The 25,034-nt window shown below is 30.7% G+C and overlaps 2 protein-coding genes across 3 annotated transcripts; both read left to right on the top strand.

Annotated features, from left to right (window-relative positions):
- The first annotated feature begins 203 nt into the window (after positions 1-203).
- On the top strand, positions 204-4,485 carry LOC109053976 (membrane-spanning 4-domains subfamily A member 4A). 2 transcript variants are annotated; one of them, XM_042741788.1, is made up of 10 exons: positions 204-335; positions 1,589-1,632; positions 1,855-2,037; positions 3,196-3,297; positions 3,486-3,542; positions 3,644-3,736; positions 3,828-3,854; positions 3,948-4,070; positions 4,162-4,199; positions 4,310-4,485. In XM_042741788.1, exons 3-9 carry the CDS (start codon positions 1,879-1,881, stop codon positions 4,189-4,191), a joined length of 591 nt encoding a protein of 196 aa, XP_042597722.1. In that variant the 5' UTR covers positions 204-335; positions 1,589-1,632; positions 1,855-1,878; the 3' UTR covers positions 4,192-4,199; positions 4,310-4,485. The 2 variants fall into 2 exon arrangements, with proteins under 2 accessions (XP_042597722.1, XP_042597724.1); XM_042741790.1 differs by lacking the exon at positions 1,589-1,632 and having other exon boundaries at positions 237-335.
- Positions 4,486-5,297: 812 nt separating this feature from the next.
- ptdss1a (phosphatidylserine synthase 1a) lies at positions 5,298-21,131 on the top strand. The gene is made up of 13 exons (XM_019071279.2): positions 5,298-5,861; positions 7,408-7,499; positions 8,584-8,628; positions 8,780-8,904; positions 10,212-10,370; positions 11,793-11,944; positions 12,018-12,159; positions 14,746-14,858; positions 16,206-16,271; positions 18,120-18,219; positions 18,301-18,369; positions 18,717-18,780; positions 20,523-21,131. Exons 1-13 carry the CDS (start codon positions 5,683-5,685, stop codon positions 20,612-20,614), a joined length of 1,398 nt encoding a protein of 465 aa, XP_018926824.1. The 5' UTR covers positions 5,298-5,682; the 3' UTR covers positions 20,615-21,131.
- The last annotated feature ends 3,903 nt before the right edge of the window (positions 21,132-25,034 follow it).

Raw genomic sequence — 25,034 nt, forward strand, 5'->3', positions numbered from 1 at the left:
CACTTCCTTCAATAATCAGTCATTCTTATCTTTAGAACACAATCCTACGTATTCTGAATACATTCTAAAATATTTCTATAAAATATATATAAATGCAAAGTTACCGAGCGGCTTACCGAGTTGAGTCTGTCTTCCGTGTTATAGTGGAGAGTAGATCTTTTTTTTTTTGATACCCAAAACCTACTTTCATGTGGTTGGCCAAAAAAAAAGGGAACTGTGATGTGAGAAAGTGATGAAGTGAGCATTTGAGCTGCGCTTCTCAAAGAAACTTCTGCTATCTGAACAGACAAACCTGCAGAAGCTCTTCGTCTGGACTTCAGTTCACTCTCCAGCTGGTAAGACATTTTAACACTAAAAGACTCGATTTAAAACAACAGAACCTTACGCTTATAGATGAACAGAGTGAGATTCAGAGATTCAGACAGAATTTGGCTGCTGGTTCGCTATCCAGATCTCAGGATCTGCGTGTGTGTTATTAAATCTTTCAGATAAATCAGTCTCTGTTTATTTAGTGTTTTATAAGTTGCTGGATTTACCCCAGACTTCCTGTACACACAGATAAAACACTCTCTCTCTGGGCATTGTGGGTGGGATTTATACTTTTTTTAACAATATTCATACTTATTAAAAAAAAAATGACCAAAAAAATAGATTTGCACAGTCGTATGGAATAGAATGAAACAGTCAAAAAAAATTAATAGCATTTAATCATACTAATTAACATCTTTTAACCTCTTTAATGATGGTTTTTTTACTCTTTAAACGAACATTTGAACTGCAGAATATTGGGAAATTAATCAGAGAGAAATAGAGTGTTTTAAAAACATTCCCATTATTTATTAATTCTTAATGCTACATTCAAAAATCAAAAACTAAAAAAAAATGATAAATTATTAAAGTAAAAGTAAAATTTTAAAATTATAACAAAGCAAACGTTATCGCAACTCTTAAATTTGAATGTTCTCTGAACATTCCGAAACAAGTAAATAGTAACATTTGACTAACGGTAAAGTTTGAAAAAGTAGCAACATTTTAAAAAGTTAGATGAGTAAAAACATTTAAGAAAAAAGTTCCATGGATGATAATTAAATAACATTTTTATGTTGACATTTTGAGAACGTTATTAAAGGCCAGATAACTTGGAACGAACGTTTTGTTAACGTTACTGGAAGAACATTTGTTTAGAACTTTGACTTGAGCTCTTCTTTTTCATTTACAGGAAACATCTCATTAAAAATAAAAGTAGTAAATAGTAACGTTTAAAAAACATTAGAATAACGTAAAAAAAAAACATGTAAGAAAAAACATTTGCTGAATAATGTGTTTTGAGACCATAATTAACATTACTGGAAGAATGTTTGTTCATACTTTACTTTTCTTTTCTTTTCAGTTACAGACAGCATTTTCTTTCTCTTTTCTTGTTGTTCCATTTCTTCCCCTTCTCTTTTCATTTTTCTTTTTTCTGGTAAGCCTTGTTTTTCCCCTTCCCCTCCTCCCTTTTTTCTTTTCAGTTACAGACATCATTTACAGAAAAAATATTATGAAAAAAAATAATAAAAAAAAACATTAACTTTTCTTTTCTTTTCAGTTATACAGACAGCATTTGGTGAACAACTAGTAGGAAAACAAGTAGTAAGTAATAACTTTAAAAAAATGTAGCATGCGTTTAAGTAACATTTAAAAAGCGGATGAGTATACAACTTTTAAGAAAAAAAACCTTCCATGAATAATTGTAGTGTTTTTGTGCTAATGTTGAGAATGTTATTAAAGACCAGATCACTTGGATTGAACAATCTTTTCATAGCATTGAGAGAACCTTGCCGTAATGTTCTGACATGTGTGTTGTTTTGACAGACACAGACAGCGTCTGGTGGAGAGATGCGCTACACATTTAAGCCGGATGACTGTATGGTCATCAGCATTCCTCTGGGAAACCTCAGGAACACGGGAGACGGCCAGCTGATGCCCGAGAAATTCACCTGCGTCTTCAAAGACGCTTACAAGGTCTTTCTTAAAGGACGGCCAAAGGAACTCGGGGTGCGTGCAACATTTAAATGCATCATACTATCCATGTGTTGTTCAGTTTCAGTTTAATATCTGCAGAAAGAAAAGTGTCTGTAGACACACATCAAATCAGAAGGGGGATTTTTATCTGGGTCATTGGTAATATTCACCTGAATTCTTGTTCCCCAACACATTATACCATCACATGAGAATTTCTGTGTTATCATTTATCATTCTGTGATAGATTTATATCAAATATATGCATACTACTGACTCTGTTTGTTATATAAACTCAATGAGGGCCGAAAGTCCGAGAGCAGATGTGAAAATGCTTCTTTCAGTTTCAGTTTCAGATGAAAAATTTTTTTCATTCCATATTAATATTAGAATGACTGGAATAAAAAGCTGAATTTAAAATAATGAGAAGCTCTCAGTATTTAGTGTGTGTCTGCTTTTCTGCCGCTGCATGAACTAAACCTGATGATTCTGTTCTACACTCTCAGACAAAAAGGTACAAAACACTGGTAGCTACTGGTACTAAGCTAATAACAAGTATTAATATACTTCTAAAATACTTTTAAAATAATTCATATGAATTGTTAAGGTACTAATATGTGGCATTTAGGGGTAAAAAAGGTACAAAGATGAATGCATTACCACTCCACTGACTGCTTTGTACCTTTTTTTCTGAGAGTGTATGATTTGAGGAGCTTGAGTTTCAAAGGAAGATCCGAGCGTCTGTACAGAGTCACATGATCAATGACATTCATTTATTTACATTTCATTAGTCACTAATGCAGAATCAGAAATGTTTTTGTTTTACCTCATTTTTTTTTCCTGGCCAAAATCTATTTTAAAATCTATTTTAAAAAATATTCTAAATATGCGTCATGAGAAGATCAATAAAATATATTAAGTTTCAACCTTCATACACCCAAAATACATTTCATAATGTATTACTTTTTTTCTTCAAATGTGACTGAATGAATGTATTTTCTTGAGCTGACATATATGGAGGGCAATATATATATATATATTACATATAAAATACATATAAAATACACATATAAAATACATATAAAATACATATTTTTGCCATATGGAACAATTTATCCAGGTTTATCATGGAAAACATATCGTGATCTCAGACTGTTTTGTCATTACTGATATGGCTGTTATTTGTCGTTTCAGGCGGTTCAGCTCAGCATCGGAGTGTTTATCATTTGCATCGGCAGCCTCATTACTCTTGAATATGATACATCTCATCTAGTGTACACCCTACCTAGTGCCCTGGTGAGAACAGAGATTTATCACAGCTCGTTCTTCAGCTTTCATTGGTGTAAACACACACACACACACACACACACACACACACACACAGAACATTCAAGATGATACTACACACACACACACACATCTCGCAGACAGTCTCTGAACATTCAAGATGATACTATATCTGTGTTTTAACTATTTATTTTCAGTTCATTGCAAGTGGCATTCTGACATTTGCAGCTGGAAATTCTCCATTCATGCCTGTGGTGAGTGACCAAATATTGTTCATAATCTTTTTTTAATTTTTTTTTTTTATCATGACTGATACTGAATTAAATGATTTATCTTCTTGTTCTTGTTCTGAAAGGTGAAGCTATCCTTCATATTCAACATTATCAGCCTTTTCTGGTCAATCGCAGCTATAGTTCTCTGTTCATTGTTAGAAGAAGGAAGGGGTTGGGTAATTTGTGATTTTTCATAACTTCATTAACTTATTGAAGCCAGAGTTGCAGCAATGTCCATACATCTCATTCATTTATTTGATTTTACAGTATATCAGCCCAGATAACAACACAAGGGTAAGTTATAGCAAACAGGTATTTGGACACACTTCTGAACTGATGTTGTCATTGTCGATATTATTGTCGATTGATTGCCATGTTTTTCTCCAGAGAAACATGTTTGTGGGGCTGAAGGCGGTGATCGGTGTGTTGTGTGGGTTGGAGTTGATTCTGGCTCTGATTCTGATCTTCTGGGAGAGTAAAGCCGTGTGCAGATCTCACTTCAACACTCTGGTAATTTAACATTCAGTTTGAAAACAACAAAACATGCTGAACAATGTTCAAACACACTGATATCTCTTTATTTGTCTTTGTTTCAACACAGCCCTTGATCACCATTAAGCAAGAGGCTTGATGGGACAGGTGAGCTTGAAAACAAACATACCCAAACTTAAACTTAACTACAACTAAATCATTAACTTGAATGTGTATTAATGTGTATATAAATGCTTGTTTACTGCCTTTTTCTGTATCTCATCTGGTGCTGCAGTGTCAGGGCAATGGGTTTGATTCCCTGGGTGTGAATAGATCAAATGTTTAGCATGAATGTACTGTAAATTGCTGTATGTTTGCCAAATGCATAAATGTAAATGTGCCACAAGTTTTACATTTGCTCACTATTAAAGTACTGAGTTCTGTTTACCTCTCATCATCTGTTTGTGCAATACTGGATAGCAATCAGTCAAACTAAGGTATTTATATATATATATATATATATATATATATATATATATATCAAACGATTAATCGTGATTAATCGCATCCAAACTAAAGTTTTTGTTTACATAATGTGTGTTCTGTGTATATTTATTATCTGGGCTATACATAAATACAAACACATGCATGTATATATTTAAGAATGTTATGTTTATATAATAAATATAATTATATATCATTATCATAATTATATATAAACGTAAATATTTTCAAAATATATACTTTATGTGTATTTATATATACACATAATAAATGTGACAGCACTAATATATATATATATATATATATAAGAGAGAAAGAGACCAGTTAGTTTTAATTGCAAATTAATGATTTATTATTTTTGTTGGTTTAGTGATAAGTTTAACATCATCATACTGTACAAGAACACATAACATGTTGCAGTGAAACACATTTGCTGGCATGATTCCGGTTTGTGAGTTCTTTAGTAAAAACTGCAGCTGCTGCTGACCATGAAGACGTGTGATGTTCAGGAGGTGTTAAAATACAAAAACGAACCACAACGGATGAACAGTTCATTTGCAAAAACAGATTCTCATGGCATTTGAGAAAAAGATAGTTGGTTTGAAATTAGAGATATTGCTGCAACCCTTTCCGGTCAAAATAAAACACTCAAGCAACTGGAGATAATTGTAACGATATTTTTCCAAAAAGTGCTGATTTTATGTGCAAACTTTTTTAAAAATCGAGTGTCTACTTTTTGGGGCCACTGTTTGACTGAGGAAAGCGCAATACCACGTCTGTCACTGCGGGTGTAAATGACACTCAACACAACAGAGTGACCTTCAGCGCGTGAGAAACTCGAGCGCCGCTGCCCGTTTTGACCCTTTCGGCTTGCCATACCGGTTGCACGCCTAGCACTGCATGCAAACCAATGAAAATGCAGGAAATGTCTGTTTTCCCCCAAAGCGTGTGCCATCTTTACGTTCCGTGCATGCATGCATCTCTTTCCCCGAGCAGCTGATTGTGTTGTGCATGCGTTAGGAGCCAGATTGCACACATGCATGGCCGTCATCCGGGTTGCATTCGTGTCGCAGATGCCAGAGAGAGAGAGAGAGCCGCTAACATCACGGTAAATCAAAGGTGAAGCCAGGACAGAGAGAAAAAAAGAATGGCGTCCGCGCTCGGCTCCAGGACCCTGAGTAAAGATGATGTGAACTACTGGATGCATTTCCGCATGATCAACGAGCAGCAGGTGGAGGACATCACCATCGACTTCTTCTACAAGCCTCACACCATCAGCCTGCTCACATGCACCGTGCTCAGCCTCATGTACTTCGCGTTCACGCGGTGAGTGACGCACAACGCCAATGTCACACAAAAAACAACAACAATGACATCATACTACAACAACAACAAATCATCATCATACCAAAAAAACAGTTGTTGTCTGGCGTTTAGTGCGTGTTTGTTGTGCTGGGATCACCAGTGTGCTATTAGGCGTAAACTCTACGATCTTCTACGGTCTTTCACTTCCGGGAAAACGAATAAAAAATGTCGATGACGTCACCGCTTATGTAGGGGCGTGTTCAATTTTATTCGATGCAACGACCAGCGATTTCTGTAATCTAAAGTAGAGCTGGCTCGATTCCACTTTTTTTTTTTTAGAACGGATCCCGATCCGATATCATAAATTCTGAGTATCGGCCGATACCAGCGCAGTTTTTGTTTTTAAAACAGTGTAGAATTACTATACCTCAATGTGTTGACCTGGTCATCACTCTTTTGTGTGTTAAACACAATCTACCACATATAGACAACTTCACTGTAAAGAAAAACAACAAATTCATAAATATATAATCATAATCTATGATAAAAAAATACTAGGTTAGTGGATAATGCAGTAGCAAAAGTTACTCTAGAAAAATCATGAGTGCACGATAATTGTATAACATCTAAATATTTTGTGGGGGGAAAAAATAACATTATTTAGTGGGGAACAAATAAAAGTGAATAAGTATAGGTCTAAATCTGGCAAAATGTTAAACATTGCTTTTTGTATTGTTTGTAAAACACATTCATGAAAAACAGTTATCCTAATATATTTATATATTATTTAATATACTATAAAATTAAAAGGCAGTTCTTTTAAATAGTAGCACAGTAATGAGACAACAACATATGATAGATAAGACAACCAGAATGGCTTAAAAAAATCTCACATAGAAAAAAAGTTAAAACATAAAACAATAAAAGAATCCTCATACACAGACCACAATACCCGCACAACATATAAAAAAGCATCTCATTTTTTACCCATGAAGAAAAAACTAGCTTAATTTGTGTTTTTGTTTTTTTGCAGTTTCTTAAAACATTTCTCATTTCTGTTTATTTCTTTAAGTAGAAACTTTCTTATTTTCTATTTTTATCAATCAGTTTGTATCATTCTAATTTTATCGGTTTATTTTTTTCTTCTAATTTTATCGGTTTTTCATATTTAATTTTTTTCTATTTTTATTTTGTGTATATTTTTTTTTTTATTTTGCATGCACATTTGTTTTAACAATCCAGTGAAGAGCAGATATCAAGTCAGTCTTACAGTTACAGTTTAAAATACAGTAATAAAATTAGTCCATTTTATGATTATCGTCATCAGCCAATGATGTGTTTGCTTGGGTGAAAACAAAAATAGTAGTTCCCATGCTGTCACTTCCAGACTCTTACAGCATCATCGTCAATAGGAAATAAATTATTTATCTTTTGAAAATGTCAAGAACCTATTTTTGTGCTGTGCATTCATCTTCTGACTACGTCTTCTGGTCTGAGTGTGTATGTAGTGAATTGTGAAACAATTGTGCAGGGTTTTTCAGTGTGTGACCGCATGTTTCCGTTGCAGAGATGATGGAAACCCTGACAGTAACCTGTGGGTGGGTCTCATCCTGGTCATCTCCTTCTTCTTGATCATCAGCGTTCTCGCCTTCCCCAACGGTAAGAGTCTTGAAATCGTGCTGAAGATCTCAGTATCCTTTGCTTTTGGCCATATGATTTTTTTTTAACTTTTTTTTGATGATCATGGGTCACGCATGTGTTCAGATTCATAATAGGACTGCAACAAATGATTAGTTTTATAATCAGTTAATCTAATGATTATTTAAACAATTGATGGTCAATCTGTAACAGATTTCTAAATGAATGGAAATCTTAAAAACTGCGCTATGAACTCACAATTAAATTACGTATTTCAAATAAGCAACAAAATCTGAAATGAACTGCCCAATGAATATTGTTTCTTATGCTCAAATATCGCTAAAAAAGCATAGTATGTTGAAAAGAGTATGCTAAAGATTCCCGGATGGCCTACTACTTGAGATTAAAATTTCTTAATCTTATTAAAATTCGTTAATTCGATTAAAAAGTGCACTCTAACGGCTTATATTGCTCACAACACATTCCATTAGAACTACAAACACGCATGAAAAGCGTTTAAAAACTACAAACATGGCAGATATGCGAGACAGGCCGAGAAAGGGGTTTGCGTGATAAATAATCAATGTCTAATTTGTTAAAAAAAAATATGTTGTGCACATTATATTTAATCTGCAGCAACATTGTGGACTTTTATAATGAAACAACATTTCGAAAACTTATAAATACACCATTCAAAGTAAAAAATAAAATTCACCACACAAAAAAATAAAGAGAGTTCACGGCATGATAGACCTGCGACTGGCAGATCAACGTGCCTCTTAATTTCTCTCCAATATGGTTTAAATTAAACGAAATGTAGAGTTTGACGCAGTTATGACGAAGTAGTATGTACCAAAACTTGCCTACCATTCTGCTGCATACTCAAAAGTATGTAGTTTTTCTTCACAAAAAGAGTACATACTTTTAGGGCTAGTAATTGGGATGCAGCATTTGTTTACATTCAGTCTTGCTCTACAGCGCCACTCTGGTCAAACCGCGTCATTGCAGGCCCTTACATTTGGTCATATAAGATGATAAAAATACTTGTCAATGCTTTTTTTATTGTCTATGATGTCAACTGATAACCCTCTTTGTCTTTTTTCAGGTCCGTTCACAAGACCCCATCCAGCAATATGGCGTATAGTGTTCGGTGAGTGGATCTGACGCTTGTTTTGGAAGCCTGGTAATACAGATGATCTTTAAACATGAATAATAAATGATGAAAGGGCAGATCTGAGCGGTTGGGTTAGTAGGTTGGTGTTTTTCTCGTTTCTGAATTGTGTGTTTGTGTGGTTGTGCAGGGTTGAGTGTGCTGTACTTCCTCTTCCTGGTTTTTATCATCTTCCTGAACTGGGAGCAGGTCAAGTCTCTCATGTTCTGGCTGGATCCCAATCTGCGCTACGCCAAACGGGAAGCCGACATCATGGTCAGTGACGGTCAGCGAGATCTGACCCACTTCTGTTGTTAAAGGATTACCTCACGAATGCATTGTGTTAAAAAAAAACTCCTCTGCCAGAGCTCATAAATCAGGGTCAGTGTAGTTAGCTAAAAGAAAACCCCCCAAAAAACTGTGACTTAAAATAAACATTAACCGAAATAAAGTGTTTGTAAAAATGAAACTTATTTTATTTCAACTAGTTGCCATTTCTCATTTTTAACTTGATATGCTAAAATAACTCAGTTTTTAACTAAACTGTTTAATTAATTTGAATTAAATAATTTTTATTTTTAATTAATAAAAATATTTTTTTTTATTTTAAATATTTTAATTAATAAAAAAAATATTTTAAAATTAATTAAATTGAAAATTAAAACAGACTACACTTGATTAAAAAATGTATATTTCATTGTGCCTTATTGTTGAATATTAATATCTTTTATTGTTTTTTGCTAAAGGTTTATAAATTTAAAATTAAGTCAAACCATTGAAATGTTTCAGTGGATATGGGTGCAGTAATAAGACACATTTTAGAAAAATAATTTAAGATGCAGGAAAATGTTATAAAATATTTTTATAATTGAATATTTAATAAAATATTTTTACAATTTAATAAAATAATAATGTAGTCATTTTTAATAAAAGACATTGTTTTTAAAATTAAATCCTTTTTTATTTTAGTAAAATACAGAATCCAGTTAAATTAAAATATGAGAAATTTTAGAAAAATTATTTTTAGATGTAGAAAAATTAAATAAAATATTTTTAATATTGAATAAAATACGAATTTAATAAAATATTTTACAACTTAATATTTAATAAAATAATAATGTAGGAATTTTAATAAAAGACATGCTTTTTAAAATGAAATCAAACTATTTAATTTTTTTATTAAATACAGAATCCATTTAATTAATTAAAATATGGCAAATTTTAGAAAAATCATTTAAAAAATATTACATTTAAATTTTATTATTTTAAATTGATTATACGTGGTTTTTGATCATTAAAGTTACATCAAACCATTTGATTATTCAAATTAGATTAAAGGCATCAGGTCTCACTCTTGAAATGACTAAACTAAAACTGAAATCAAAATTAATAAATGCGATACAGACACATTAAATAAGACAAAAGCATGCATAATTACTAAAACTTTTAAAATGAAAACAGAAAATATAAAAATCTTGATGATACTAAAATAACGCCATCACAAATCTCAAACTGATGCACAGTGTTCAGTTTAACACTCTTATGTCCTCGTGTTAAACTCTTACTGCGCTGATGATTGACAGGAGTATGCCATCAACTGTCATGTGATCACCTGGGAGCGAATCCTCAGCCACTTCGACATCTTCGCCTTCAGTCATTTCTGGGGCTGGGGCATGAAGGCTCTGCTGATCCGCAGCTATGGGCTGTGCTGGACCATCAGCATCACCTGGGAGCTGACCGAGGTAAAGAACACACATTACCTCACCTACAGCACGAGCCCGATTACACTGAAGACTGTATCTGATGCTTCACAGCTAGTGACTATTTCATTATGTTTGCCGGAAAATAAGAGCAATTGTCACATTTCATTTGATTGCATTTAAAAAGATTTAATAAATTGTTAAACGTTTCATGCATTCTTTTGATTATACCTTTTTTTTGATAATAAATGTAAATTAAATACTAAAACACGGAATCCAGATAAATTAAAAAGACAACAAAAAATTTACTTGAAATGAAATAATTATCAAAAATACAAAAAAATTTAAATAAAATAAAAAAAATCAACTAAAATAACTAAAAACTAAAACTGAAATAAAACTGAACTGAAATAAAATAATAAAGGGAACTATATAGACATATTTAAAAAAGACAAAAACACAACAAAATTATTAAAACCTTTTAAATTAAATTAATTAAATTTATTTTTTAAATTAATTCAATTAAATATTAAAACCAACAACAGAATTTCTAAATATACATATAAATATATAAATCTAATAATCTCTCTCTCTCTATTCTAAAATAATGCATTTATTTATCACTATTATTATTATTATTATTGTAATAATAATATTACATTCTTAAAGTTCGTGAAATAAATTAAAAACGTATAAAAATTTAATCATTATTTTTGATTTTTAAAATTAAATCAAACTATTAAAACTAAATACAGAAAATGGAAATTTGGGATAAAATCAAATTTGAAATTGTTCAGCATCTGGCTCCAAATTTTTTTTAATTTAGTGTTGGTTCAAAACCTAGTTAGTTTGTCAATCCCAGAATGCACTGTGACAAAAAAAGCAAAACACACACACAAAACAATGATTTTAAAATGTAGGACAAAGTCAGAATTCATCTTTCCTTTAGATGTTTCTTTTTATATTGAGTCTGTTTTCAAATGTAGTGAGAAATATTGATAAAATAATAAACTAAATACTAATAATTCATATTAAATAAGTTATTAATTACATAAATTAAATACAGTTAAATAGTCAAAACTACTTGCGTTAACTCCTTAAAAGCTACTTTTATAAAACAGATAATTCCGACTCTATACTCATATTCTCAGACACATCTTAAGAAGCTTAAAAAACTACACAAAAAAACAAAAAAACACCTTTTACTACTTTGTTTTGCTCCTCAACAACCACTTTTTTGCAACCAAAACTGTTTCTGAGGAACTAAATTGTTTGGTGGAAGAATACTGTTTTTATTAATATCATTACATTTTATTCGCTATGTTGTTATTTTGTGAAACCTAACTACGTATGTGGAATAACCGTTTTATAAAAGCAGTAAGCCCCGGGAATTTATAACAACTAAGAGGTTTATTGCTTTAATTCCAGCGTCACATTGTTTATTAGAAACATGTCTCCTTGCAGCTGTTCTTCATGCATCTTCTTCCGAATTTCGCGGAGTGCTGGTGGGACCAGGTGATCCTGGATATCCTGCTGTGTAACGGAGGAGGGATCTGGCTGGGAATGACGGTCTGCCGCTTCCTGGAGATGCGCACGTATCACTGGGCCAGCATCAAGTAAGAAAGCCCTGGAACACTGGCTTCTGAGAGTGTGTGTCAGAGACTGAACGAGTGTGTTTGTGCTGCACAGAGACATCCACAGCACCACGGGGAAGATCAAGCGCGCCGCGCTACAGTTCACGCCGGCCAGCTGGACATACGTGCGCTGGCTCGACCCCAAGTCCTCCTTACAGAGAGTGACGGGAGTCTATCTGTTCATGATCATCTGGCAGGTCGGTCCTCCACGTCTCTAGAAATAAAACACTTCACTAGGCTTTTACTGAAAACACAAAACAGGGAATTTGGGGAAAAATAAATTGGATTTAATAGTGCAATTCCATTGGTTTTTAATGAGAGTGACCTATATAATAATTGCTCTTATTTTAGTTTTTTGGTTCAAAATCCAGTTTGTTTAGCAATCCCAGAATGCACTGTGGAAAACAAAACAGTCATAAAAAATGGCAGATAATAATAATAATACAAAAAACTTTTCATATCGAGCCTGTCTTTAAATTATAAAGTGTGAAATATTAATAAATATATTTAATTAAATACAAATTTATCAGACTTTGTCACTTCATCTTTAATATTTTTTTTAGTTTTTCTCCAAATGATATAGTAAGAAATATTAAAAATATATATTTAATTAAATACCAGTTTATCAGTATTTCTCACTTCATCTTTTTTTCCTCCAAATTCCTGTAGTAACTTTTCTCTAAAAATATATATTTAATTAAATACCAGTTTATCAGTATTTCTCACTTCATCTTTAAAAAAATTTTTCTCCAAATGATATAGTAAGAAAAATTAACAAATATATTGAATTAAATACCAATTTATCAGTATTTCTCACTTCATTTTTAATTTTTTGGTTTTTCTCCAAATGATATAGTAAGAAATATTAATAAATATATTTAATTAAATACCAATTTATCTGTATTTCTCACTTTATTATTTTTTTTCCAAAATGATATAGTAAGAAATATTAATAAATATATTTAATTAAATACCAATTTATCCGTATTTCTCACTTTATAATTTTTTTTTTTCCAAATGATATAGTAAGAAAAATAATAAATATATTTAATTAAATACCAATTTATCTGTATTTCTCACTTTATTAATTTTTTGTTTTTCTCCAAATGATATAGTAAGAAATATTAATAAATATATTTAATTAAATACTAATTTATCAGTATTCCTCACTTTGTTTCCATGAGTTAACTACATTAGTTAAAATGAACCAACAATGAAAAATACTTCTAAAGCATTTATTAATCTTAGTTAATATTAATTTCAACATTTACTAAAATGATCAAAATCAAAAGTATTATTTAATGGAACTGAACTAACATGAACTAACAATGAGCTATTTTTAATTTTTTTATTAATGACATAAACAAAGGTTAATAAATCCTGTAACACATTTGTCACTCAGTGTTAGTTAATGCATCACCTTAAATTAACTTACTATTAACCATAAAGCAAATTAATAAACAATAATAATAAAACAGTTAAAACAAAATAATTAAAAAAATTTCATACTCAATTAGCCTAAATTAATTACAAAAAATAAAATACCCCTTCGCTCATTGTCAGGATAAAAAAGTAACTAGTGCGGGTCACATGAGTTCTCCTTTGAGAATAGGCTCCGCCCCCGAGCCGTTTCCACGGCGATGAAAGGCCTTCATTCTCTATTGTGTGCAAGAGGAGGCCGGTCCCTTCACTCCCTACTGAGGGCCCTTTAAACAGTAATTAAATGTCTTTGAGATGGGAAATGGAGGAGGAGGACGAGGAGGCGCTATATATACACTGTTTTTTTTTTTTTTTAGCAAATCAGCTGACAATACTGTAACTCTCAACCAGTGTCAGTGGATTTTGAGGCAAAATATGAGATTTCACACAAACGTGGTTGAAAAAGTTGTCATATCTCCATTCTGCTTTTTAAATCATTTGGCTTATTTTAAATAGGTCAGATTATAAAAATAGAGCAACTTGCATGTGTGATGTGCAAAATATAATTTTTTTTATATTTGTTATTTTCTGAATCTCGACTGCTTGATTGTTTATATTATTGCAAAATGTGAACTATTTTATTGCACAGCTCTAATTTGATAATTGCAAGAAAGGCATGAAGATATTAATATAATAATATATTATCATGATTTTCTGTAAAGCTGTGTACTGTAAAAACCTCTAAACAAATAATATTTGTAGGTCTAAAGAGTCATTTAAAAAGGTTTTCGTTACTTGAAATTAAATAAATTGTAACTTCAATTAAAATATATATATTCTATATATTTTTTTAGTTTACCTTGATGAACTCAAATAACCAAAACCAAAACTTAAATAATAAAAAACAAATCATAAAAACATATTTATTTTAAAACTAATAAAAATGCTAAGTAAAATCCACAAAAACTACAGTAGTTAACATTTGAAGAGGATCGAAACATTTCATCAAAGCTGACCTAAAACTGAATGTTTTTCGATCCACTTCAAATGTTGACTACTGTAAAATTAATATGAAAGCAGGAAACAATAGTAAAAGTAAAATCTAATTCAACATATTATTGGTTGAACTGGTTAAACACTGGTTGAAATTGTAATAAAGTATTAAATTGTTACAGTTTTACAAATTCAGTTGATTTGTTAGAGTTTAATCAAACCATTAAAACAGAATTATCAATGTTAAAATCTCGATTTCTCAATATTTGACATGAAAGTTGCACCAAAGTGCATCAGACTTGATTAAATCAGTGTTTTATCTTGAGTGTGTTGTTCTGGTTGCCTGGTTTATTTGCTCTGTCTCTGACTGACTGACGGAGCTGAACACCTTCTTCCTGAAGCACATCTTCGTCTTCCCAGCATGCCACGCTCTCAGCTGGTGCCGGATCCTCTTCATCGGGATCATCACTGCTCCTACTGTACGGTAAGAGACCAAGTTCATCTTCCTTCCATAATCTGATGTATTTTAGAGGAAAAATGTAGGATGGGACTTGATTTTTATCCACTGGAAAGCTATATCTTCATTAAACTAGAGTTTGTGAGCTGATGAAAAGCTAATAATTAATTACATCTTAAAAATCTGATTTAAAATTGAGTAAAAAAAATGAAATATAAATGAATATAAAAACAATATATAATAAAACAAAATGTAATGCCCACACACCTGAATAATTAAATAATAAAAATATAAAATTAAAATTGATTAAATATGGAACAAAATGTATAATATGAATATAAAAACAATATATAATTAAAAAAGTAATGCCTGCTCACCTGAATCATTAATTAAATAATACAAATGTGAAATTAAGATTTAAAAATGGATACAAATAAATAATATTAATATAAAAACAATCTAATACAAATGTAACCTGATTAATTTTAATGTAAACAATCAAATAAAAATAATGTCCATACACCTGAATCATTAATTAAATCTGAAAAATATAAAATTAAAATTGAAATCTGAAAAATGTATCATTAATTAAATCTTAAAATTGTGATTAAAATTGAGTAATAAATTAAAATGTGTAATATTAATTTAAAAGCAATACGATAAAAATGTAATGTCTGCTCACCTGAATTATTAATTAAATCTTAAAACTGTGATTAAAGTTGAGTAAAAAAATAAATAAAATTAATTTTTTTTTAAAAACAATATGATAATAAAAGAAAATAATGCCAACACAACCCTGAATTATTAATTAAAATAATATAAAATCTGTAATTAAGATTTAAAATTTAAAAAAAAAATATATTAATATAAAAACAATCTAATACAAATGTAACCTGATTAATTAAATCATAAAAATCTGAAATTAAGATTTACTAAGAAGTAACATAAAAATTGATAAAAAATAAATAATATTAATATAAAAACAATCCAATAAAAATGTGATGCCTGATCACCTGAATCATTAATTAAATCATAAAAATATAAAATTAAAAATGTAACGTAAAAACTGATAAAAAATTTAAATTTGTAATATTAATTTAAAAACAATAGAATAAAAATGTTATGTCTGCTCACCTGAATTATTAATTAAATCATAAAAAGTAACATTTAAAATCGATTTAAAAAAAAAAGATAAAATAACATATTAACATATTAGACATATTACGTCATGTGACCATTGAATAGTATCAGAGGAATGTAAAGATGCAAATGTGTTGTTAAATGTTAAGATCTCGGGGTGTTCAGGGAAGTGTTTTTGACGGACGGACATGCGCTGATGAAGTGACTGATCATGTGATCTGCTCTGATGTTTAGGCAGTATTACGCGTATCTGACGGACACTCAGTGCAAGCGGGTCGGGACTCAGTGCTGGGTGTTTGGGTGAGTCTGAGCGTATCATAATATTTGAGATATCTCGTGCCAGACATCATCTAGACTCTATCTCACATCCTTCTGCTTCACGTTGTAAAGTCCAGAGCTGCACGATATATTGAAATAAAACTGATAGTGCTTCATGCATTTCTCAAATGCATGTGAGATTTAATGAAATGAATATATGCGGCTTCTCTTCATGATTATAATTAAATAAATTATTATTAGTGCTGTCAATCGATTAATCGATTAATCGCATCTAAAATAAAAGTTTTTGTTTGCATAATATATGTTTATATAAATACACACATACAGTATATATTTAGAAACTGTATTTACATGCATATTTATATTCATATAATTTAATTTATATAGAAATATTTAATATATAAACAACATATTTCATGCATCTGTGTCTATTTATATATACACAACACACACACACATTATGCAAAGAAATACTTTTATTTGAGATGCGATTAATCACGATTAATCATTTGACAGCACTTATTATTATATATTAAAGATTTATTAATTTGTCATGCAAGTTTGGACACTGCAGTATTCACACACACACATATTTAATATATTATATATATATATATATATATATATTTAATATAAAATAAAATTAAAATATTCACAATAAAACTAAAAAAAATATACATTTTTTTTAGTGATCATTGAATTAAAAATATAGAACTGTAAACATGCAAATGTGTTGTTAAATTATTGAAAGATAAATTTAAAATAATCTAGACTTCGTCTATCATCATTTGGCTTTGTGTTGCACAATTAATGTCTAATTAAAAATAGGGTTACACTACATATCAAAATAAAATCAATATTGCTTAGTTCAGTTGTTAAATCACACAGTCTGTGGTTTAATGTAATAAATATGTGCTAATGTTTTCACTCTGAAACTGGCAGCACATATTTATTTTGCTTGCAACCCTTCAAAATAAAAGCTTGATGCTTTAGGGTTCAACAATTAAGAAATTAAATATTTTTGCAGTATTAAGTTCTTTTTTTGTAATTTTACAGTAAAATAAATTTTTACAGTATTATTTTAATATATATATATATATATAAGTGCTGATTAATCGCAATCAATCGCATCCAAAATAAAAGTTTTTGTTTACATAATATTTATGTATATATAAATACAAACACATGCATTTATATATTTAAGAAAAATATGTTGTTTATATATTACATTTATTTATATAAAATATAATAATATAAATAGGTAAATACATGTAAATATTTTCGAAATATATATTGAATGTTTGTGTATTTATATATATATATATATATATATATATATATATATATATATATATATATATATATATATATATATTATATATATATATATATATATTTTTTTTTTTTTTTTCATAATAATACCCAAACACAGCACACATACATATATTATGTAAACAAAAACTATGGATGCGATTAATCGTGATTAATCATTTGAAAGCACTAATATATATTTAACATGTTATGTTTATACATTTAAAAATTATATTTGTATATAATATCAATTATATTAATATACATATATACATATACATTTTCTAAATATATACTGTATGTGTTTGGATTTATATTATTAGTATTATTTTATAAAAGAGTATTTTTTTCAGCATTTTTGTTAATCATTATTTTTATGTTTTATGCAGATGCACTCTGTGACAGATTAACTCCACTGACTCCAGAATGATTCACTCTTTCTAAATATAGATATTCAAGTCATCTGCTGAAATTTCATTGCGTTATATATATATATATATACTGCAGAAAAAAGAGAGATGGTGATGTCAGTTTCTTCTCTGGTTTTCTGTCCTGCAGTGCGATCGCGTTCCTGGAGGCCTTGGCGTGCATTAAATTCGGACAAGACTTGTTTTCCAAGACGCAGGTTTTGTATGTGATCTTGTGGCTCTTGTGTTTGGTGAGTTCCTGCGGTCTGTCTGTCTCTGTGAAGTGTTTGCGTGAGTGTTTAAGTGCAGAAGTGACGTGTGTTTGTGTCTGAGCTTTCACCACGTTCCTGTGTCTGTATGGGATGGTCTGGTTCGCTGAGAACTACGGGCCTCGACAGAAGGTGCGTCATCACTTCCTGATCCGTCACACTCTCACACATCACTGGAAAACTAAAGCACGTTCGGTTAAAAATATAACATAAATGTTTAAGGAGACATGATTCAGTATGACTAGGTTTATGCTGTCTGTTTACACTTCCACTATTGGACTTTCTCAAGCGCTTTGAAGAATTGCTGTTTGTTTTAAGAGTGTAAGAAAGATTTTGGACCGGTTTATCTGTATTGTGCAAAAGCCTTCAGCAAACAGTTGAAACGTGAAGGAAGACCCGAGTCAACTCTTTGCTGGAGAGCATCATAAGGGATGTGAATATCTTAGAATATAAAATGTTGTGATGTTTTGACTCTGTAGAGCTTCTCGGAGTGTGAGGACAGTATTTACGCGGAGTCTGGAGACGCTGCGTCTGAATGCAGAGGTACAGAAACATGCTGTTGATTATTAATGCTTGGTTATGGTGAGGATGGCTTACAGAAACACTGAATCTGTGCTGTAGTGTTCTGACCTCTTGTGGTGAACCAGCAGAAACACGACTAACAAGAAGACATGAGTTGTTTCTAATGCTAGAGCACTGCTTACTGCATAATATATATACTGTACTGCATACTATTTTATTTTATTTATTTATTTTATATATATATAATAAGTGAAACTGGAAGGTCAAGTCATGCATATTATTGTTGCACATTTTGGCAAATTTATTAGATAATCCAGGTAGTTTTATTATGCTTTTATGGTTAGAGAGTCGGACTCCCAATCGAAGGGTTGTGAGTTCGAGTCTCGGGGCCGGCAGGAATTGTAGGTGGGGGGAGTGCATGTACAGTTCTCTCTCACCCTTTAATACCATGACTTAGGTGCCCCTGAGCAAGGCACTGAACCCCCAACTGCTCCCCGGGCGCCGCAGCATAAATGATACCCACTGCTCTGGGTGTGTGTTCACAGTGTGTGTGTGTGTTCACTGCTCTGTGTGTGTGCACTTCGGATGGGTTAAATGCAGAGCACGAATTCTGAGTATGGGTCACCATACTTGGCTGAATGTCACGTCACTAGTCACTAGTCACTTTTTATTTATTTATTATGTTTTATTATTATTATTATTATTATTATTATTATTATTATGAAATAGGTTTTTGTCATTAGATATCTTTTTTTTATTATTTTGAATAAATTTTTGTTATTTAAAGTTGAAAGTTTTAGTAACTTTTTTTTTTTTAAATTTTCATTAGATATCTTATATATATATGTGTGTGTGTGTATGTGTTTTGTAATTAGATATCTTTTTATTATTTTGAATTCATTTGTGTTTTATTTTCTATTTTTCATTTTAATTTGAAAGTTTTCATAATTTTGTTGGTATTGTTCATCATTATTAATATATATTTTTTTTTATATATATAATTAATTTTATTACACTACACTAATAAAAAATAATGCTTTTTGATTTTTTTTTTGCATTAGTTTTTATTTTAGTATTTTCCATTTTTCAATTTAAGTTGAAAGTTTTAGTAACTTTGTTGTTCTATTTTGTTGTCATTTTCATTAGATATCTTATATATATATATATATTGAATTAGTTTTTATTTTTGCATTTTTTCATTTTAATTACAGTTAAAGATTTAGTGATTTTGTTTGGCAATTTCTGTCATTTTTATCATCTTTTTTATATTCTAAATTAGTGTTTATTTTTGTATTTTCAATGCAAAAATACTTTCAGTAGTTTTTTCTGTCATTTTTAGTAGATGTCATTTAAAATATTTTGAATTAGTTTTTATTTTTGTATTTTCCATTATAATTTTAAAGTTTTATTTATTTATTTATTTTTGCTTTGCTGACTAGATTTTTTTTTTATTTTTTCATTTAATTAAAAATTTTTTTCATTTAATGTAATTTTTTATGTTTTTATGGTTGTGGTTTTAGTGCATGCATAAAGATAATAACACCTTATAGTCAATGCATCCTGTACGCATTTATGGTAAAACATCATAAAAAATATAAATGAAGTAAAATATCATTATGCAGTTGTCAAATATCCAGTCAAGTTGATTTGTTTCCTTCTAGATCTTTCCAAACATGCATGCATTCTACATTATGCATTCTGTGCATGAACTCAAACATGCGTGCCAGTGTTTTCGGTCACATTGTAATGTGTTTGTGCTGTAGGGGAGTTTGAGGCGGACAGCACCACTTCCTCTTCCACCAGGAAACGGAGGGACTCTGGTAATAACAGAAGCATCAACGGCGTGGAGAAATAAGGCCGACTCTGAAAGGCTTTTGCACAGCTGTCACTCCTGTTAGCGGAGGGAACATCAGATGACTGTGATGATGATGATGATGATGATGCAAGACTCTTTGAAAAGGCAATACTGTGTGTCTGGTGTTTAGTTAGCGAGCTCACTTTACCCGTTGAACTACAGAGACTGGTTAACCAGGTTAGATCCAAGCAGTGCTGGTGTTTTCAGTCGCATGCGTGACTCGTATCAGTGCTGGATTTGATGTCACAGCTGTATTTACTGTATGCTGACGATTTCAGAGTATGTTATTCATATCATAATGTGTTTACAACTGATCACATTATCACATTGATATCAGAAGTTACCTTCTTAAAACACGTTCTTGTTGTGCATTTTGCTGGTGCATGTTCTTTCAAATGATTTTCTTTTAGTGATAAATATTAATGTAGAGTTTTGGGTTAAATATTTTTTTTTGTTTTTTTTTTTAATATATAAAAGAAGTGTCTTCTGCTCACCGAGGCTGCATTTATTTGATCAAAAATAAAGTTAAAAAATGTGAAATATTATTGAAATTTAAAATAGCTGTTTTCTCTGTGAATATCTGTTAGACTGTAATTTATTTCTGTGATGCGCAGCTGAATTTTCAGCATCATTACTCATGATTCACAGATGGATAGAAAGTTCAAAAGAGCAGTATTTATTTGAAACGGAAACCTTTTATAATGTTATAAATGTCTTTAATGGCACTTTTGATCAATTGAATGCATCCTTGATGAAGAAAAGCATTTCTTTCTTCCAAATAAAATCGTACTGACCCCAAACATCTGAATGCTAAAGTACATCAGATTCTGGAGGTAAAAGGGTTTGTGTGTTTGATCCAGACTGACTTCATCTGTTCAGGAGCCGAATGTTTCCAGGTTAAGCTGCTTTAAAGGAATCATGTTAGAGATGAATGCAGGTTCTCACTGCACTTTCACAGTTCGCAGGATGTTTTCTGGTGTGATGTTTGTTTCTAGTGCATCTCTGCTTCTCCAGATGCTGCTGTTTTCTCGTGGAAGCTTATTTCAGCCACGGGATAAACATGAAAGATATTCTGAACTAATCTCTTGCAATGCTGGCTTTTTTCACTCACAATTCTGAGTTTACATCTTGTAATTCTGACTTTTCTTTTTTTTAGAATTAAAAGATGCATTCAGTTCTGAGAATAACAATCACATTGGAAGTTTAAAGCTGACAAATGTGAGACAAACTTGCAAATGCAAGAAAAAAGTCAGAAATATGAGAGAGAGAAAAAACTGAATTGTGAGAAAATGTGTCAGAAATGTGAGATATGAAGTCACAATTACTACACTTTTTTTTTTTTATTCCTTGGTTTTTTTTTTTTTTTTTTTTTTTTTTAAAAGGACACATTTCTGACTCTTTTTTTTTATTTTTATTTTTGTCTCAAATTTCTGACTTTTTGTCACCGTTCTGATTTTTTTAATCTCACGTATGACAATTTTAAAATAAAATTACAATTTAATTGCATTAAAAAAAACTCAAAAGTTTTCATCTTTTAAATCTTGCAATTAATTTTTTTTTCTTCTCACAATTTTTATTTTACAAAATTAGATTTCGTTTATTCTCACCTTTCACTTATCTTATCAAATTTGAGACTTTTTTTTTCTTGCAATTCAAATCATCTCGCATTTGACCTTTCCCTCAATTCAGACTTTTTGTCACAGTTGAGATTTTATCTCGTATTTCTTGTATTTGCAATTGCACGGTTCAGAATGTAATTGCAGACACAGAAATACAGTTTATATACTGTGAGAAAGGCCAAAACGAAACCATAAACATTACATTTTCACAAATTATAATGTACCTATTTATGAAAAAAGTGAGGAAAAACTCAGAATAGTGAGGGTTTTTTTAATGATTTTGTTCCTCGGTGGAAATAAGCTTCTGTAGTTTTTAGTTTTGCATGTTTGCTAGAATCATCCCATTAATATGATCCAGATCATCACACCCTTACAGCAGTATTCAAGCCTTCACAGACTTCTGTGTGCTGTGTAACACAGATAGCGTGTGCCTGCATGCGTGTTTCAATGACTCTCACCTGTTCCCTGTTTGTGTGTGTTGTGCAGTAGTGTTTTTCCTGATATGATAACTCGAGCGCGGCGTGGCTGATGTAAATCTGGTCTTGTTTTAATTGCGGTATCCTCAGACTGAAATGTTTTGCACTCACTGTTTTCTCATTTCACACAGGATCTACTCCGTTTCAGTGGTTTGTTACTCGCACTAACGCCTCTGTTAAGTGTTGATGCATCACTAGTGTTGTCCTGTGAATTAATTATGTTCCTATATTAATGTGACGGTCTGCTGATGATCCGAGCGTCACGTGAAGCTTCACACCCATTTGCCAAACTCTTGTGTTGTGTCTGTTTGGCCTCTGTGAAACATTTCAATGCCTTTTTGTCCTGATTTTTGCATTTCACGTTAATTGTAAAGGATTAAGCATCTCTCAGTGATATTAAACGACTGAATGGAACAGTTTGACTGAACTTTGCAGCTTTTCAATATATGACATTTGTTTATGTGTTTGTTTGATCACAATTTACATGCAACTATTTGGGATGTAACTGAATCTTGTGATTAAATTTCATGTTTCTTGTGATTTGTATTTTTCTGTATTTTTTTATTATTAATATTATTATTATTTTGTTTTTAGGCTTTTCTGCCTTTTCTTAACCAGCACAAACAACAAAAATGTTCCATTTGTAAAAAAAAAAAAATAATTTTGATTGATTTTATAAAAAAAATTTATAAATTATAATATAATGATGAAAATAAATATAAGTTATTATTCTATTAATACTGCATTTTTAATAATTTACATTTAGTCATTTAGCAGACAAAGCGATTGACATGATAATAATTATTTATAAATATTATTATTCTATTAAAAACCATATATATATATATATATATATATACACACACACACTACCGGTCAAAAGTTTGGGATCAGAACAATTTTTTATGTTTTTTACAGGAGTCTCTTCTGCTCATCAAGGCTGCATTTATTTGATCAAAAATACAGGAAAAAGTTTAATATTGTGAAATATTACTACAGTATGATGTAAAATAACATTTTTCTATTTTGATATACATTAAAATCTAATTTATTTCTGTGATGCGCAGCTGTATTTTCAGCATCATTACTCAGTTTTCAGGATTCTTTGATTAATAAAAAGTTAAAAAGAAGAGCATTTATTTTAAATAGAAATCTTTTCTAACAATATACACTACCGTTCAAAAGTTTGGAGTCAGTAAATTTTCACTCTTTCTTTTTTTGAAAGAAATTAAAACTTTTATTCAGCAAGGATGTGTTAAATTGATAGGAAGTGATAGATTTATAATGTTAGAAAATATTCATATTTTGAATAAATGCTGTTCTTTTAAACTTTTTATTCATCAAAGAGTTCTGAAAAAAGTATCGCCGTTTCCAAAAAAATATTTGTTGATAATTCTAATAATAAATCAGCATAACAGAATAATTTCTGAAGGATCATGTGAAACTTTATACTGGAGTAATGGCTGATGGAAATTCAATTTTGCATCACAGAAATAAATTATATTTTAAAGGATATTAAAACAGAAACCGTTATTTTATATTGTAATAACATTTTGCAAGATTACTGTTTTTTTTTCCCTGTATTTTTTAGCAAATAAATGCAGCCTTGATGAGCAGAACCCAAACTTTTGAATGGTAGTGTGTGTGTGTGTGTGTGTGTGTGTGTGTGTGTGTGTGTGTGTGTGTGTGTGTGTGTGTGTGTGTGTGTGTGTGTATGTGTGTGGTATGTGTGTGTGTGTGTATATATATATATATATAACAGGAGTAGTTATAACCAATAAAATATTGATAATCAGCTGACCTAATAGACATAGTAGAGTGTGCTTTGACATTCAGTCACAATCATATTTGGATTAAATGCCTCTTATGACAGAACTGCTGGAGGATACTGTGGAAATAACTGATGTGACTGTATGAGTGTTTTTGGCGCAGGAAAGTATTCTGGCCGCTCCTCAGCTGTGATCTGCATCGGTGGACGCTGAGCTCATCTGACCAGTGGAGTCAGATGTCAGACAGAAATAGACTCATATAGAGCTCTGAGCTTCTCTCAAGCTCACAAAACCAAACAAATACTTCACAAAGACCACTCTAGTACCATGCAATGCTTAACAACTATTAAAAATACTAACACTTTAAATTCAACAATAAAAAAAAAAAATTAATAATAAAAAAATAATATTAAAGATTTTATTTTCTGTCATTTAAATTTAATTGTATGATTTAAAAGCATCTGTTATTAATAATAATAATATAGTTTTAATTGCTATTATGCAGTTCTAACTTTTGTAATGCTTTATTAATGATAATATAGATTATTTTATTGCT

Source organism: Cyprinus carpio, chromosome B16 (genome assembly GCF_018340385.1).
Source record: "Cyprinus carpio isolate SPL01 chromosome B16, ASM1834038v1, whole genome shotgun sequence".
NCBI classification, from domain to species: domain Eukaryota; kingdom Metazoa; phylum Chordata; class Actinopteri; order Cypriniformes; family Cyprinidae; genus Cyprinus; species Cyprinus carpio.